Raw genomic sequence first — 13,825 nt, 5'->3', positions numbered from 1 at the left:
CCTAGTTTGGGCAAAGTGGGAAGGAGTGCTCTGATCACTTAGGGATTACTCTCAAAATGGGAAATGGGGTTGCAGCAGCTTGAGTAACATAAACCTGCTATTTTTGCTTTAGTCTCCCTAATGAGTTTCTCAGCTGAAGATTATACCACCACCTCTGTCCCCATCTCATCCCTTGAAACTGACTGGAAATATGGAGAAGTGTTTTTGGAGGTTGCAATGACTGGGAAGCACTGCTAGCATTTAATGAGCAGGGGCCAGGGATGCTAGAAATCTTATATTAGGCCCGTATGACAGAAAAAATGGTCTTACCTATGCCAGTAGGGCCCCCATTATGAACTCTCTAAGTTTCACTCAATTATTCCTTTCAGTTAGATTACCAAAAAGTCTCATCCTTAAAGCATATGAGTTTAACTTCTAAAGAACTGTCTTTACAAAACACCAAGGTAATATTGTTATTCTACCAGCTTTAATCTCAAATCATTGGAAGCAATGGCCTCGTGAAGGACATTGGGGTGTCTTATGATATTTAATATGCCAGATAAAGGCACCTTACAGAGAGATGCAAAAGGAATTCCTCTTTGAGTTGAATGCTAGGAAAACATGAGCTCCAATGAATTGATACCATTTTCCTTCACTGCGCAGTGAGAACTCTGCAGCTCATCATCTCTGTCTTGGTCTTGAGTCTCCACCAGGAAACTCACAGGTAAATGTAATGCTAGAACTTCTAGTTCTTCTCCCCTGCTTATCATCTTCTCTGTTTTTTTTGTTTTTGTTTTTTTCTTTGGCTGCGCCGTGAAACATGTGGGATCCTAGTTCCCCAACCAGGGATCAAACCCACGTCCCTTGTGGTGGGAGCACAGAGTCTTAACCACTGGACCTCCAGGGAAGTTCCCATCTTATCTGTATTTTAATGGATCTATTGCAAATGCAAGTTTTTGCGAGTTAAATGCCCGTTCTTTTAGGAAGTGGCCAGGGTTAAACAATGAAGAAAGGGAATGAAAGCTTTGATTGAAAGTTGAAAATCATGAAGGCAGGGAGCATGAAGGCAGTGTGACATGTGCCATGTGACTGCAGGGTAAGAGGCGGTCCTCTGTCATCTCTCTTGTTCCCAAGTATTGACAGATGGAATTGCACACAGATGTATAATACATAAGACTCCTCCAATTTCCAGAAGGGTACCCTTCCCTTGGTCCTACCTTTTGCCCCTCCATCCCCTTCCCTACCGAGAATCCCTGCCTATAGGCTGGCATCACTGGAATCCTCCTGGTTGGGTTGATGGCCTCAGCCAGGCAGACTCATACCTTGATGTGGCCCCCAAAGGTGTCGAAGTCAAAGAAGTTGCAGATGTGGTTGCTGTAGGGGTAGCATTCATCCTCCATCTCCCCCATCACCACGATGTTCCGGCTCAGGAGCCCAACCTCGGCCCGCATGTCCACACCATCTACCTCCTCCCCAATGTGCAGGTACATTGGTTTCCCTAGGGCAGAAAGGAGGGAAAGTGTGAAATCAGAGGTCCTGCGTGTGCCCACTGTCTTCCAGGGCCCTGCCAGGTGCTTCCGCTGCTTACATGGTGCATGGTGGTCCCCTTGGCCCCGAGTCCCATTTTATAAAAGAATGAAGCCCAGGGAGGTGAAATTACTTGCCTGAATGAAGAGGCAGGATTCACAGCGTTGCATGCTTATGTCTGAAGCCCATGGCAAAAATGACTATTTGTCCCTCAATTTCTGTCCCCTCTTCTTGCTTGTCCGCACTAGAATCTTCTATTTTAGCTAGACACAAGGCTCCCCAGGACAAGCACATTTCCCAGTCTCCCTGCAGGTCAGTGTGGTCACAGGATAGCAGAAGCAATGTGTGTACCCTTCAGGTGGCTCCTGCTCTCCCATAGGGCTGGGATATGGAAGCTGTGGGTGGGCCAGCCTCGCCCATGTGGGTGTGAACATACCCTGGAGATGGCACAGAAACGTGAGAGAAGAAATGCGGTCTCTGGATGAACCCACAGAGCTCACGCCCTGGACCGCCTACCAGTTGGGAGTCTTACAGACACAAAACCAACCCTCGCTTTAAAGCGGTGCAAATCCATATTCTGCTGAAGTAGGCAAATCTATGTTCTGCTTCCTCAACCTCCTGTAGGGTGTGTGTCTACAACTGAATTTTCTAGAAAGAACTAGATTGGAGCTTCTGTGTCCAGCACTGCCGGGCTCTGGATGCCACTATGGCAGCACATAGAACAATGAAAAAGAGCTTGCACCCCACTCTGTGTTGACCTCACCACCACCTCCCTCCCTCCCACTGGCCTTGGAGGAGAGGAAGCTCTCTCTCCCGCGTACCACTGACCTCAGCCCCAGCCCTTCCCATAAGCTCAAGAGCCTTGAATCCAATAGCCCTCCCCTTCTAGTAGCTTCATGTCATCCCTCATTTGGGTTCATGTTCTGTTTTGAGACTCGTCTAGGCCTTCCTGTCTTTATTTTTTTTCTTGATGTTATAAATTTTTTTGAACTTTTTTTTTTAATTGGAGTATAGCTGCTTTACAATTAGGCCTTCCTATCTTTAAAAACTAACAATCAAAAGACCTTCTTCTTTTTTTTTTTTTTTTAAATCTTTTGGCTGTGCCGCACAGCATGTGGGGATCTTAGTTCCCTGACCAGGGATCGAACCTGTGCCCCCTGCACTGGCAGCTCGGAGTCTTAACCACTGGACCGCCAGGGAATTCCCCCAAAGACCTTCTTGCCAGACTCTGCTGCCCCTTCTAGTTACTGTCAGTCACCTTCCGGCGCCAGGGTCCCTCGACTTTGGTCTATACCTGCCCCTCTGTTTTCTCTCTGCTGTCTCTCTCCCACCCACCACTCCACTCAATCTCTTGTCAAATCCACTTTGCTTTTCCCTCCCGTCTCCGCCTCCTCCTCCACCTGCGCAGCAAATGCACCTTAAGAAAGGTGCAGGGTGATAGGAGTTTGGAACTGTGGAACTGTCTTTGATTGTCGCCTCCACAACAATCCCAAATTCTTCTCTGGAATAAAGAGACCTCAGGCTGCCTCTAGATTCAGCTGGTCACTGAGACTGCTGACCTGGCTCATAGGTGCTTTCTCTTCTTTTTGAGGATGCAACTGTAGAAAGAGCAACGACCTCTCATGACGATTCACAGCCTGAACCACACCACAGACACCACTTGGCTTTCACTTGACTTGAGCAACAGGGCACAGCTCAGCCCCGTGACACAACTGGTGCCCACGTGCAAAGGCTGTGGTTATAAAAGCCCTGAGCAGCACCCACTGATGGTGACCTCACCCTGCTCTCTCATCCCCGGGGAGGGCTGGCTTCCCTGCCCACCCCTTCACCCAGCTTACATCCCGTGGGTGGGTCTGCAGCCTTTCAAAAGATGTTTGTTGTTTTGGAATTCTGCAGACTCAGGGAGATGGTGGTTTCTTTGAAGCATCTCAGTTTAAGATGTGAGACGGGTGCACGGTAAAGCTGAGAAAATATTCCCTTTGGAATCGGTATTCGCCTCCTCTGGCTGCTGTAACAACTTACCACAAACTTAGTGGCTTAAAACAACAGAAATGTCTATTCTGATAGTCCTGGAGGTCAGAAGTCCAAAATCTGTTTCACCGGGTCAGCAGTCAGGGAGTCGCCAGGGCTGGTTCCGTCAGGGGCTCCAGGGGAGAACCCGTTCCTGGCCTTTTGCAGACCCTTGCAGCTGCCAGCACTCCTCGGCTGGTGGCCCCTTCCTCCAACCTGCTATGTCATCACATCTGACTCTGACCCTCCTGTATCCTTCCTTTTAAGGACCCTTTTGATTCCACTGAACCCACCCAGATAATCCGGGTTCACCTCCCATCTCGTGAGCCTTAATCACATCTGCAAAGTCCCTTTTGCCACATAAGGTAACACATTCCCAGTTGCCAAGGATTAGCACATGGACACCTTTGAGGGCTGTTAGTCAGTCTATAACAGAGTCCTTCTTTTAAAAAGTCTCAGGTAATAAAAAAAAATTAACTTTTCAAAGAGTCTATTTACTGGAATTTACTGTTATCCCCTGAGCCGAAGGTCTGTGTCCCCTGTCAAAGGGATGCCACGGATAGGGGCTGTCAGGCCTTCAGTCTCATCCAGGGTCCTGACATCAACCAGTGGAAAGAGTTTAAACAAGTTAGTGCTGCAGAATACTGGTGCCTCATCCTCTAGCACATCCCACTGTGGCTTCTGGTTTGGGTCACAGGGCCACGAGTCTGTCCAGTTTTAAGGTCCAGAAGCAGAGTCCCCTCTAGCACCCCCGCAGGGACCTCTCTCCCATCCCTGGCTCGTCCTCTGCCCATTGGCTCTGGGGCCTTTACAAGCAGCCAGTTACGAGGCCCTCGGGTTGGGGGGAGGTTAGGGTCTTCTGCAAAAAGAGCTTTGCCCTGGGTTCTGAGTGGCCCCAGCTGGACAGAAAGCTGCACCCAGAGCAGCGTCTGATGCTGATAAGGAAAGAGACTCCCATGCATGCCAGCTTTGAACACCCAACGTCCAGTGACTGATATACTGAGCATTGATCATAATTGTATCTAAGGATAGACAGTCAGACCCGGGAGGATACAGAATGGCTTTCTGCCGTCACTTAAGCCAGCTCCCTAACTTCACATTTGAGGAAATGGAAGGCAGACGGTGCTCAGGGCCGGCCTGGTGGAGACAGGGCGAGAATGGGGGGACACGGCCCCCAGGAAAGGATGCCCTTTCAAGCCCTTATGACTGGTGCTGGGGGCACTTTCTCTTCACCACCAGGCTCTGGCTCTGGGACCCACTGAGTGCCATGAACCTGGACCTTCTCCATAAGTACATGAAATGTGACACCTGTCTTTCCAGCACCTCTTTACTCTCCGTGGACCCTTGACTCTGACTTCGAGGGCTGAGCGTGTCACCTACGTCCAGGCAGCAGTGATCTCTCATGATAGCCACTGGGGGTTCACTGCCTCCCCTCTCTCTCGGGGAGAACCTGCTGCAAGGGGGTAGTCAGCAGACGGCCTCCAGCTCAGGAGCCACCTGTGTTTGCTCCAAGGTCATGCTCTCCTTGGGCTCCTCCCAGTGACTAAAGCACAGCCGAGGTCCTGGAGCCTGGCCACTGCTTCCCCACGCAGGATCCCCTGATAGGCAGGCTGTGCTCGGAGGCCCCCCCTTTCCCTAGTCTCCCGAACCACCCAGCTCAGAACACTCCCTGCAGGTAAGTGGGTCAGTAGAAATGGACCCTTCTTTTTTCCCAGAGCTGGGCATCTTTCCCTAAGTACTTGCAGGCTCCTGGTCTTCCGGGCCTCATGCCTCTGGGCACGGTGGACCCAGACCTCTTCTTCACTAGTGGACGCCCCAATGAACAGCTCTCCTGGCAACGCCCAGAAAAACTTCCAAAGGCTTCCTCAACCAAGCAAAGCCACCTGGGACTGTTCTTGGGGTGCAGAAGGAAGCGCTGCCTGCCAGTGCCCTAGAGGCAGTTCAGAGGTGAACTTGCCAAAGCAAGTGATGGGGGCCTGAGGGTCTGGTCCCGAGAGGCACAGCATAGAGCATGCTTCCCAAAGGGATGTTCCCCCGAGCCCCGCCACCCAGGGCTGAGCACGTTACAGAAGAGGTTGCAGGGAGCAGCACGCTCCGTCCTACCAGCCAGAGGCGCGGGAAAGGAGCTTCCCACGCAGCTCCGGGGAGCACAGCGGCGGCCTAGCCGCGCGCAGGATGGACAGAGTAAAACCCAAACTCTTGTGGGCTTACCCGCCATCACTCCCACACATCCCCTTCTGCTCCAGCCAGACCCGACCACCCATCATTCCCCGAACAAGCTTCTGCTCGTTTATATCTCAGAGCTTGTATCGAAGCTGCTGTCTCTAGTTGGGAGAGCCTCCTCCATTTGTCCACGGAGCGAATCACTTCGTCCCTCAAGATCCAGCTCTGATGGCTCCTTCTCAGTGAAGTCTTCCCCAACTACCCTCAGCATTAGCTTTTGCATCTTGGGGTCTCCACAGTGCTTGGGAGAGCCAGGAAACCAGGCCAAGCCTCCCCATCTCTAGGCTATGCATCTCCAGATTCCCAACCATCCCTCAAAGTACATGCATTTCAGAGTTCAGGAGGCTCCTCTCAATTTGTCAGCACCCCCCCGTAAAATATGGTGTCCAGGGACTTCCCTGGAGGTTCCAGTGTTTAAGGCACTGAGCTTCCAATGCAGGGCGCGCGGGTTCAATCCCTGGTCAGGGACTAAGATCCCACATGCCGTGTGACGCGACAAAAAAAAAAAAAAAATGGTGTCCAGGCAGGGTGCTGACCAGAGGCTTCTGTTCCTGTGGGTGGCCAGAGGGCCTTCCTCGGGGATCCAGTGTCAGCACAACTGGAGAGGTGGCACAGTGGATGCGGAGGACCGTGGCTCTGCAACCAGGCTGTCCGGGTGCGATTCTGACTCAGATCCTAGCCGTGAGTCCCTGAACACATTATTTAAGCTCCAGAACCTCAGACCCTTTATCTATAAAATGGAGACAACAGTAGCACATATCTCGAAAGGTAGCTATGGTTGTGAAATGAGTTAATCCATGGAATGTGCCTGGAACAGCCCCGAGGGCATGGTAGGGGGCTAGTGTGACAGAAGTGACACATGCAGCTGTCCCCAAGTGAAGGCTGGAACCCAGGGCTCCCACCACTAGCTTCACGCCTATAATGATGGGGAGTTGGAAGATAACAGGTTTGACAGCTTTCTCTGTTCCACGGGGGAAAGCAGCCAGCGGGTAGGGGTGACTTCCAGGTAGATGGACGAACTGTGCTGATTAGACTCCTGGGAGCAGACTCAGTAAGACAGATTGAGAGCTGAAAGAATATTCCAGTCCCACCGCCTCCTTCCCCTGTGTGGAGCTCCCTATCAGGATTTCACACATCTTACAGCCAGTTTATCTGTCCCGCTGCTGCATTTACAGCCCACTCCCAGGCCACTATCCCAGGGAAGCTGTGCACCCCACTTTCCCAGCATCCCATCCTGTCTGTGGAACTCTCCCACGCGGCCTTCACCCCTCCCTTCTGTCTCCAGGCTCTGATACCGGAAGGCCAACCAGGGGAAAGCAGACGTGGCCAAGCCAGATTTGTCCCGAATAATCCACAAGGGCCATGAGCACGGATGAGGGGTGGGGAAGGCGTGGGATGCAGAAGGACTCTGCACAGTTGCCCCGCACGGGAATAAAACATCGACCTTTCCAAGTGCGCACCCTATGGCTGGCCCGGTTCCACAATCCACCCTCTTCTGAGCCCTCTCCACAGGGCAAGCATGGCACTAAACACTCTGGGGTCGAGAAGAGTAAAACATCAAAGATCTTCCAGTGGGAGAAACAGACCCCTGTACGTGTGGCTCAGACCCAGCAGGGCCCAGGGATTCTGCGGGAGGGGGCAGTGGGGCCTGCCCTTCTCAGACCACGAGGACAAGCCCAGAGGGACTTAGGCTGGAGGGTCCCAGAAAGGCAAATTTAAGCTACCGAGCTCCCAGATTCCTCCTCCAGTCCAGTCATCTTTGAGAGAAGACGTTGGGAACAGGGTCTCTCCTGGAGGAAGGATGAAGCGGAACATATCACCTTCGAGCCAGAGAGCTCTGAGTTTGAATCCTGGCTCAGATCGACCAAGTAGACTTGCTTGGTCTATACCAGCAACCCTCACTAGCAAGTTCTGAGATGATGGAAATGCTCTATTCTGTGTTGTCCGATATGGTAGCCACTAGCCACATGTGGCCAGTGAACTCTTGAAATCTGGCCTGCAGGGCTGAGGAACGGAATTTTTAATTTTATTAGTTTTAATTAAATTTATACAGCCACATGTAGCTGCTGCCTACCATATTGGAAAGCATGAGTCTAGATGTTTAATCCCCATGGACTTCAGTTTCCTCATTTGTGTCATGGAGAAAACAGTAGCACCCATCTTGTTAGGTTGTCACGAAGAGTGAGCAAGATGGTTTACGTAAAGTGCTTTAGCATATCACAGGAAACGCAAACAATGTTAATACTAATTAATAGTAGTACTTAAAAGTGTGTGATGGGGGGCTTACAAACAAAGTGGGAAGTTGAGAATGAAAATAGGGTAGAAAATTGAGGGGATTTCTTTTTTTTTTTTTTTACTGACGAAGGATGTATTTATTTTAAACCATTACATAAGATTCAGCTTCAGAATCATAAAGAGGAGATTTCTAATTGCCATGTCGGGAGGTGTTGAAAATCACACTGTGGTTGGCAAAACTTTGAAATATTTTTTTAGATGATTCACACATTTTCATGACTTTGTTACCCCCATCTGTTTCTCGTCAGAAAGTCCTTAACATGTAAAAAGGCCTGTTTACTGGAATTTGGGGGCAGTGAGGAAGGAGGATCCAGGAAGGCTGTGTCCCTCTCTGCAGCCAGCCTGGGGAGGAGAACACTAATTGGTAACTGGATGGGGGCACAGTTTTGGAAAAGAACAAAGCAGGTGGAGTCCTTGCTCCATGTCAATGGGGGATGGAGGGCCAGAGAATGGGCTTGGAGCTGAAGAGGAGAAATGTGAGCCTCCCCAGGACAGACAGACAAACAGAAAGACACACACATACACAGACACACACACACACACCCCTCCCAGATACCCCTCCCTGGGGCTTTTCCGATGCTGTCCACCAGGAGGCACTGTTTTCATGTAAGCCCTAAAGCTTCTGAGCAAGATGGTCCACTCTGAGCCTAGTAACTTTAAGGAGGGAGGGGCTCAGCACGGTTGTGGGGCTGGTGGAGATACAAACACAGGCAGTCCTAAAGCAAGGGCATTTGGAGGGTCCTGAGGGGGATGCATCATCTTCTCCACTTACCCTTTCCTCCCTTGGTAGTCAGGGCCCAGAGCAGCCCCATGTCACCCTCTGTCCAGCCTGCACAGCCCTCAGGAAGCCCCTGGAACTGTTGGCCAAACATTGCCACCTGCAGCAATGCGCCATCATTCACAACCAAACCACGCCGTTGGGTGGAGGCGGGCGTGCCCCAGTATCGCACGGGTTCCTCATTCTCAGGGTCACTCTTGGCACACACGGCTGCCCTATTAGGACCTGCTCAAGATGAAATTTCCCCTCCAGGCCTAGGGTGCTCAACACTGAGGTGCAGATGAGGGCTGGTGTGAACAAAGTGCCTCTCCCAGGGGTGCGCCTCCTTCTACCTCCCTGCAGACAAGGCCTTAAAGGCAAGCTTTCACCCGCCCAGAAGCCACAAGGGCAGCCCCAGCTCCATAGGTCACTTATCAGTGAGCAGTGACGGTCTGCTCAAACGGTCTGAATGCCACTCCTGACAAGAGTCCCAGAGGACACCTGGCATCCCAGAAGGCCTGTCCACATGTATTGTCCTCAGGAGACACAGAAGTCACCCAGTGAAGACCCAAGGGTCCAACACTCACTAGGAATTGCTTCTCTTGGTGCTGTCCTGTAAGTGGGGATCTAGGAAGTCTAATAAGCCATTGTACTCAGAAGAAAGCCCCAAGGTGCCATTTGGGGTCTCCTCTTCCTCCAGCCCCACGCAGCTCCCCCGTTTCCCTCTCAAGCTACCTGGGTCTTCTTCTGGAGCTGGAGCGCTGCCTGCTCTTCCCGGCACAGGGTCTTTGCTGCCCCTCCCCTCTTTCCTGGTTACCTCTCTGCTCAATCATTAATTCCTCTGGGGAGTCTTCCGCGCCTTTGCCAAACCCCCCTCTCCGATGCTCCCATCAATCCCCCATCTTCCTCTTCCACAGCCTTTCTCACATTTGGGATTTCGTTTTTATTGGGATGATTCTTTGCTGGATATCCATTTTCACTGCTGCCTAAGGGCAGAGAACTTGTCTATGTGGTTCACCATGGCTTCTCAAAGCCTGGAGCATTGCCTGGCATAGAATATGTGCTCTTTGTTTGTTGAATCCATGATGGCCTGCTCCTTGCCACCTCCCTGCGGGCATCCTTGTGATGCAGGAGTGAGGATACCTGTCTAGTCTGAGGGTGGGGGAAGGGCGGGGCATGCACATTCACAGGAAGAGCCTCCATACCCAGAAGCATCGGGACACGTAGACAGCTGCAGGCCTGGCCGACCTCGTGTGTCTGTTACTAATAATGACAGAAATGGCTTGCTTCTCTCCCTCTATAACTTCCTTTAAACTGGATGTCCCCAAAGAGCAGAATCGATAAGCTATAAAATATACAGGTTTCAACCACTGGCCTGTGGCTCATGCCCCTTCCTTCCTTTCCATCCTTAAGTTCAGTTGCTAAACGATTGCACCTAATACTACTACTAGTAACAGCTAACACTGATGGAGCACTTACCACGTGCCAGGCACTATTTTATGTAACTCTTTAAGTATCTCTTTAACTCCTTTAATCTTCACAACAGCCCTTTGAAGTAGTTGTGATCATTATCTCCATTTTATACATGAGAAAACAGAGGCAAAGGGAAGTTACATAATTGTCTAACGTCCTTTGGCTAATAACTGCCATTCCTAGAATGTGAATCCTCTTTAAACTATTTTGCCTCTACAAAAAAAAAAAAAAGTCTTCCTCAAAATGTCTTCAGAAAATGTGACAAACAGCATGACCCTCCGTCTAACATGATAAATCAGACCGTAAATAGCCACACACAGAGAGCACCTTTGCATCAAACAGTTTCCAGGGTGACGGTTCACGTTGTTGTGCAGTATCCATCATGTGAAAGCCCCTATGACAGATTCCCCAGTAGCCCAGAGCTAAGGGAAAGTTGCCTCTCTTGGCTTCGGGTCACCTTCCTTTTATTAGACAATATTAGTTAAGTAATTTGTGAAGTTCCTTTCTCTGCTCTGGCTGACAGGAAGCTCAGAGATACATTTTATGGTCTATTTCAGTAGCTTCTGCTAACTTCATTTCCCACCCCCCTTTCTGCTGACTTTATTCTCCATCCATCAGTCTTTCATTACTTAGACATGTATCTTTCACTCTGTTTTTTTTTTTTTTCCCCCCTGGATGAAGATCTACCTGGACTTGTGTTCATTCTAAGAGACCCCGAAAACTTTTTTGAAGAAGGTAGGGGTTTCAAACAAATTATCATTTAAGGTATCATTCTGTTACATTGTCAAGGAACAAATGTTTGGTCATCTCAGCCTCTGCCCACAAACTGCTGCCTCCTTCCTTCTCTCTCGCCACACCCACCGCATCACCATCTCTGGAAACATTTACAGCCTTCCTTTTGCAGTTCTGAGTCTAGAGTTGGTGCCTCAGGATCACAGCTGCAGCATTTGTGGACCGCCTCAGCTACATGCCCTCCAGGGTCCCCATCCCCATGAATAAAATAATGGCATTGGACTCCATCACAGGTTCTCACTTTTTTAAAACTTTGTGCCCCCAAATTCTTTCTTTCTTTCTTTTTTTAAACCTTTGTGCCCCCAAAATCTTTTCAACAGAAAAGATTCTGTTGAATTTTACCTTTTGTAGTTTTATTTCCAAAATAACAGATATTCTGAATATATTGGTAACACTTTCTCAATTCATAGTCTTCCTTCTACCCCCAAGTTCTAATACTTCTTCAGGTGCAATGGTTCTGTGGCAGCCAATATATATATTTTTTAATTTTTATTGGGGTATAGTTGATTTACAGTGTTGTGTTAGTTTCAGGTGTACAGCAAAGTGATTCAGTTATGCATATACATATATCTACTCTTTTTTAGATTCTTTTCCCATATAGGCCATTACAGAGTATTAATAGAGTTCCCTGTGCTATACAGTAGATCTTTATTAGTTACCCATTTTATATATAGTAGTGTATATATGTTAATTCCAATCTTCCAATTTATCCCTACCCCCTTTACCCCTTGGTAACCATAAGTTTGTTTTCTATATCTGTAACTCTCTTTGTTCTGTAGATAAGTTCATTTGTACCCTTTTTTTTAGATTCCACATATAGCAGCTGATATTTTTAATGCCCAGTATTGATTCTCCTTTCTCTGGTAATACATCCCAATTTTCCTTTGGGGAGCGACTCTGTCCATGCAATGCCGTCTTAGAAGGACAGTCATTGAAGGTGCCCTAGCCAGAGGGTGAGCACATGAGACACCAGCCCAATCAGTGCCATCTCCCTGGAAGGTAACTTTTGAGCACCATGTCTCAGGATGTGCAAACAGTGATGCCTTAAGGATGCTGCCCATTCATTCCTGCTACCCAGACCCCTGAAGCTGCCCTGTTCCTGGTCCTTTATTGCAGCTTGGCCACGCAGCTTTTACTTAGTTCTCTAAATTGAATAGCCTCAATGAATTCGTTTTTTTGTTTAAGATAGTCAAGTTGGATTCTGTTGCTTACAACAAAGAACTCTAACTGATACATAACTCTCCCAACTAAGAATAACTGACCTGGACTATACTTGAGGTCTCTTTTACCTCTAACGATCTGTAATTCCAGTAACCTCACACAACATAAATGACAGGGCATCGAAGTCAAGATTTAGGAGAAGAAAAAGGAAAATGTGAAAGCTACAGAAAGAAGAGATTTAAAATTTTGTGGTAGGTTAATTATTGCCTAGCAAATGTTCATTCCCTCCCTTCTATCTTAATGGGAAAAATAGAGTTCCCCATTCATGTTGAGTTGGACCATGTGATCTGTTTTGGTCCATGGAAAGTGGGTGTGAAAGGGTGCTAGTTCTGAGCGCAAGGCCTTAAGAGTCCTCCCATGTTTCAGTTCACTTCTCCCCCGTGAGAAGAGTATGTCCTGGGAAGAATGAGACTCACATGGAGCTGACCTGAACCCAACTCTCAGCCTGGAGCCAAGTTTAGTGTAGAGAAGCTGAACCCTAGACAGCCTGTAGATGCATGAGTAAGAAATAAATGCTTACCGTGAAATTTTAAGGATTTTTTTTGTCATGTAGCATTATTATGGCAATAGCTGACTGACACAAATTTGTTTTGATTTCAGTCAACTTTAAGCCTAACAATTTTCAGTTTCATCAGGCCTAGGGAGGGGTGAAGGAATGTCCTACCTGCTACTTTGACCTGCTTGGAGGCACAGGCTTTACAGGGGAGCACCTGGAACTCTTCTGCCTGGTACATGGAGTAATCGGTACTGGCAACGACCAGGATATCTCCGGGCTTCCATGATTGTACATTGTCTTCCAGATTCAGGATGGTGCTGTTCACGTTGGTGTCGATGGTGACGGTGAGTTTCGGCCTCACTGTAACCCAAAACAGGAGAGACTGAGAGATAAAGCTTTGCTCCTGGCAAACTTCTGACTCCCCACCTCTTCCCTTCCCCTCCCTAAATCAGTAAATGCCAGGTTTGCCTATCCAAAACCCAAATCACCAGGCTCACCCCATCCCAGTCTTGGTACAGGTTTTTTGAAGTCAACAAAAACCCTACCAGAAAAGAGCCATTCATTAGCTCTGGGCAGGGGAATTTTCCACTAACTCCTTAGCTGGAGTTAAATTTGGTTGCCTCACCACACCCGCTTTGCAAAAGATGTGAAACAAATATAGTCCCTCTCAACTATTATTTTCAGTAGCTGTAAGCCGCCCCTCCAAAGAACTTCCATCCCTAATGACTGCCTTCTGGAGATGGCCAAGTGCCCCCGAGAACAAACCGACCATTTCCACTCCCTTCTAACGAGCACCTCGAGAAGCGGGTTTAAAATAATAGCACCCAAAGAGGCCATGAGCTGCGTGTCTATGCAGGGGAGGGCTGCAGGAAGGGCAGCTCTGTCCACTGCACCCTGGTTTTCTCGGACCAGGCCCCTCCCCTTCCTGAAAGGCATCTGGGCAGGGTGGAGCTCTGCTGGCTCCTGCCAACTCCAAGGACCCTCCCACGGCTCCTGTGTCACAGAAGTGCTCTCTATCGCGAGCTTGACAGGAGCATGGGGTCACTGAGATG

General features: G+C 49.1%; 1 protein-coding gene across 1 annotated transcript in view; it reads right to left on the bottom strand.

Moving 5' to 3' along the window:
- The window catches only part of CEMIP (cell migration inducing hyaluronidase 1), a 158,439-nt gene that overhangs the window by 38,494 nt on the left and 106,120 nt on the right, over positions 1–13,825 (bottom strand). The window contains exons 11-12 of the mRNA XM_059912330.1: positions 12,942–13,133; positions 1,302–1,477 (exon numbers count right to left, since the gene is read on the bottom strand). Coding sequence (XP_059768313.1) covers positions 1,302–1,477; positions 12,942–13,133 — 368 coding nt within the window. The remainder of the gene's footprint in view (positions 1–1,301; positions 1,478–12,941; positions 13,134–13,825) is intronic.

This window comes from Balaenoptera ricei, chromosome 2 (genome assembly GCF_028023285.1).
Source record: "Balaenoptera ricei isolate mBalRic1 chromosome 2, mBalRic1.hap2, whole genome shotgun sequence".
Classification (NCBI taxonomy): Eukaryota; Metazoa; Chordata; class Mammalia; order Artiodactyla; family Balaenopteridae; genus Balaenoptera; species Balaenoptera ricei.
Note: the sequence above shows the minus strand (reverse complement) of the source record. Positions and strands in the feature narration are given on the sequence as shown.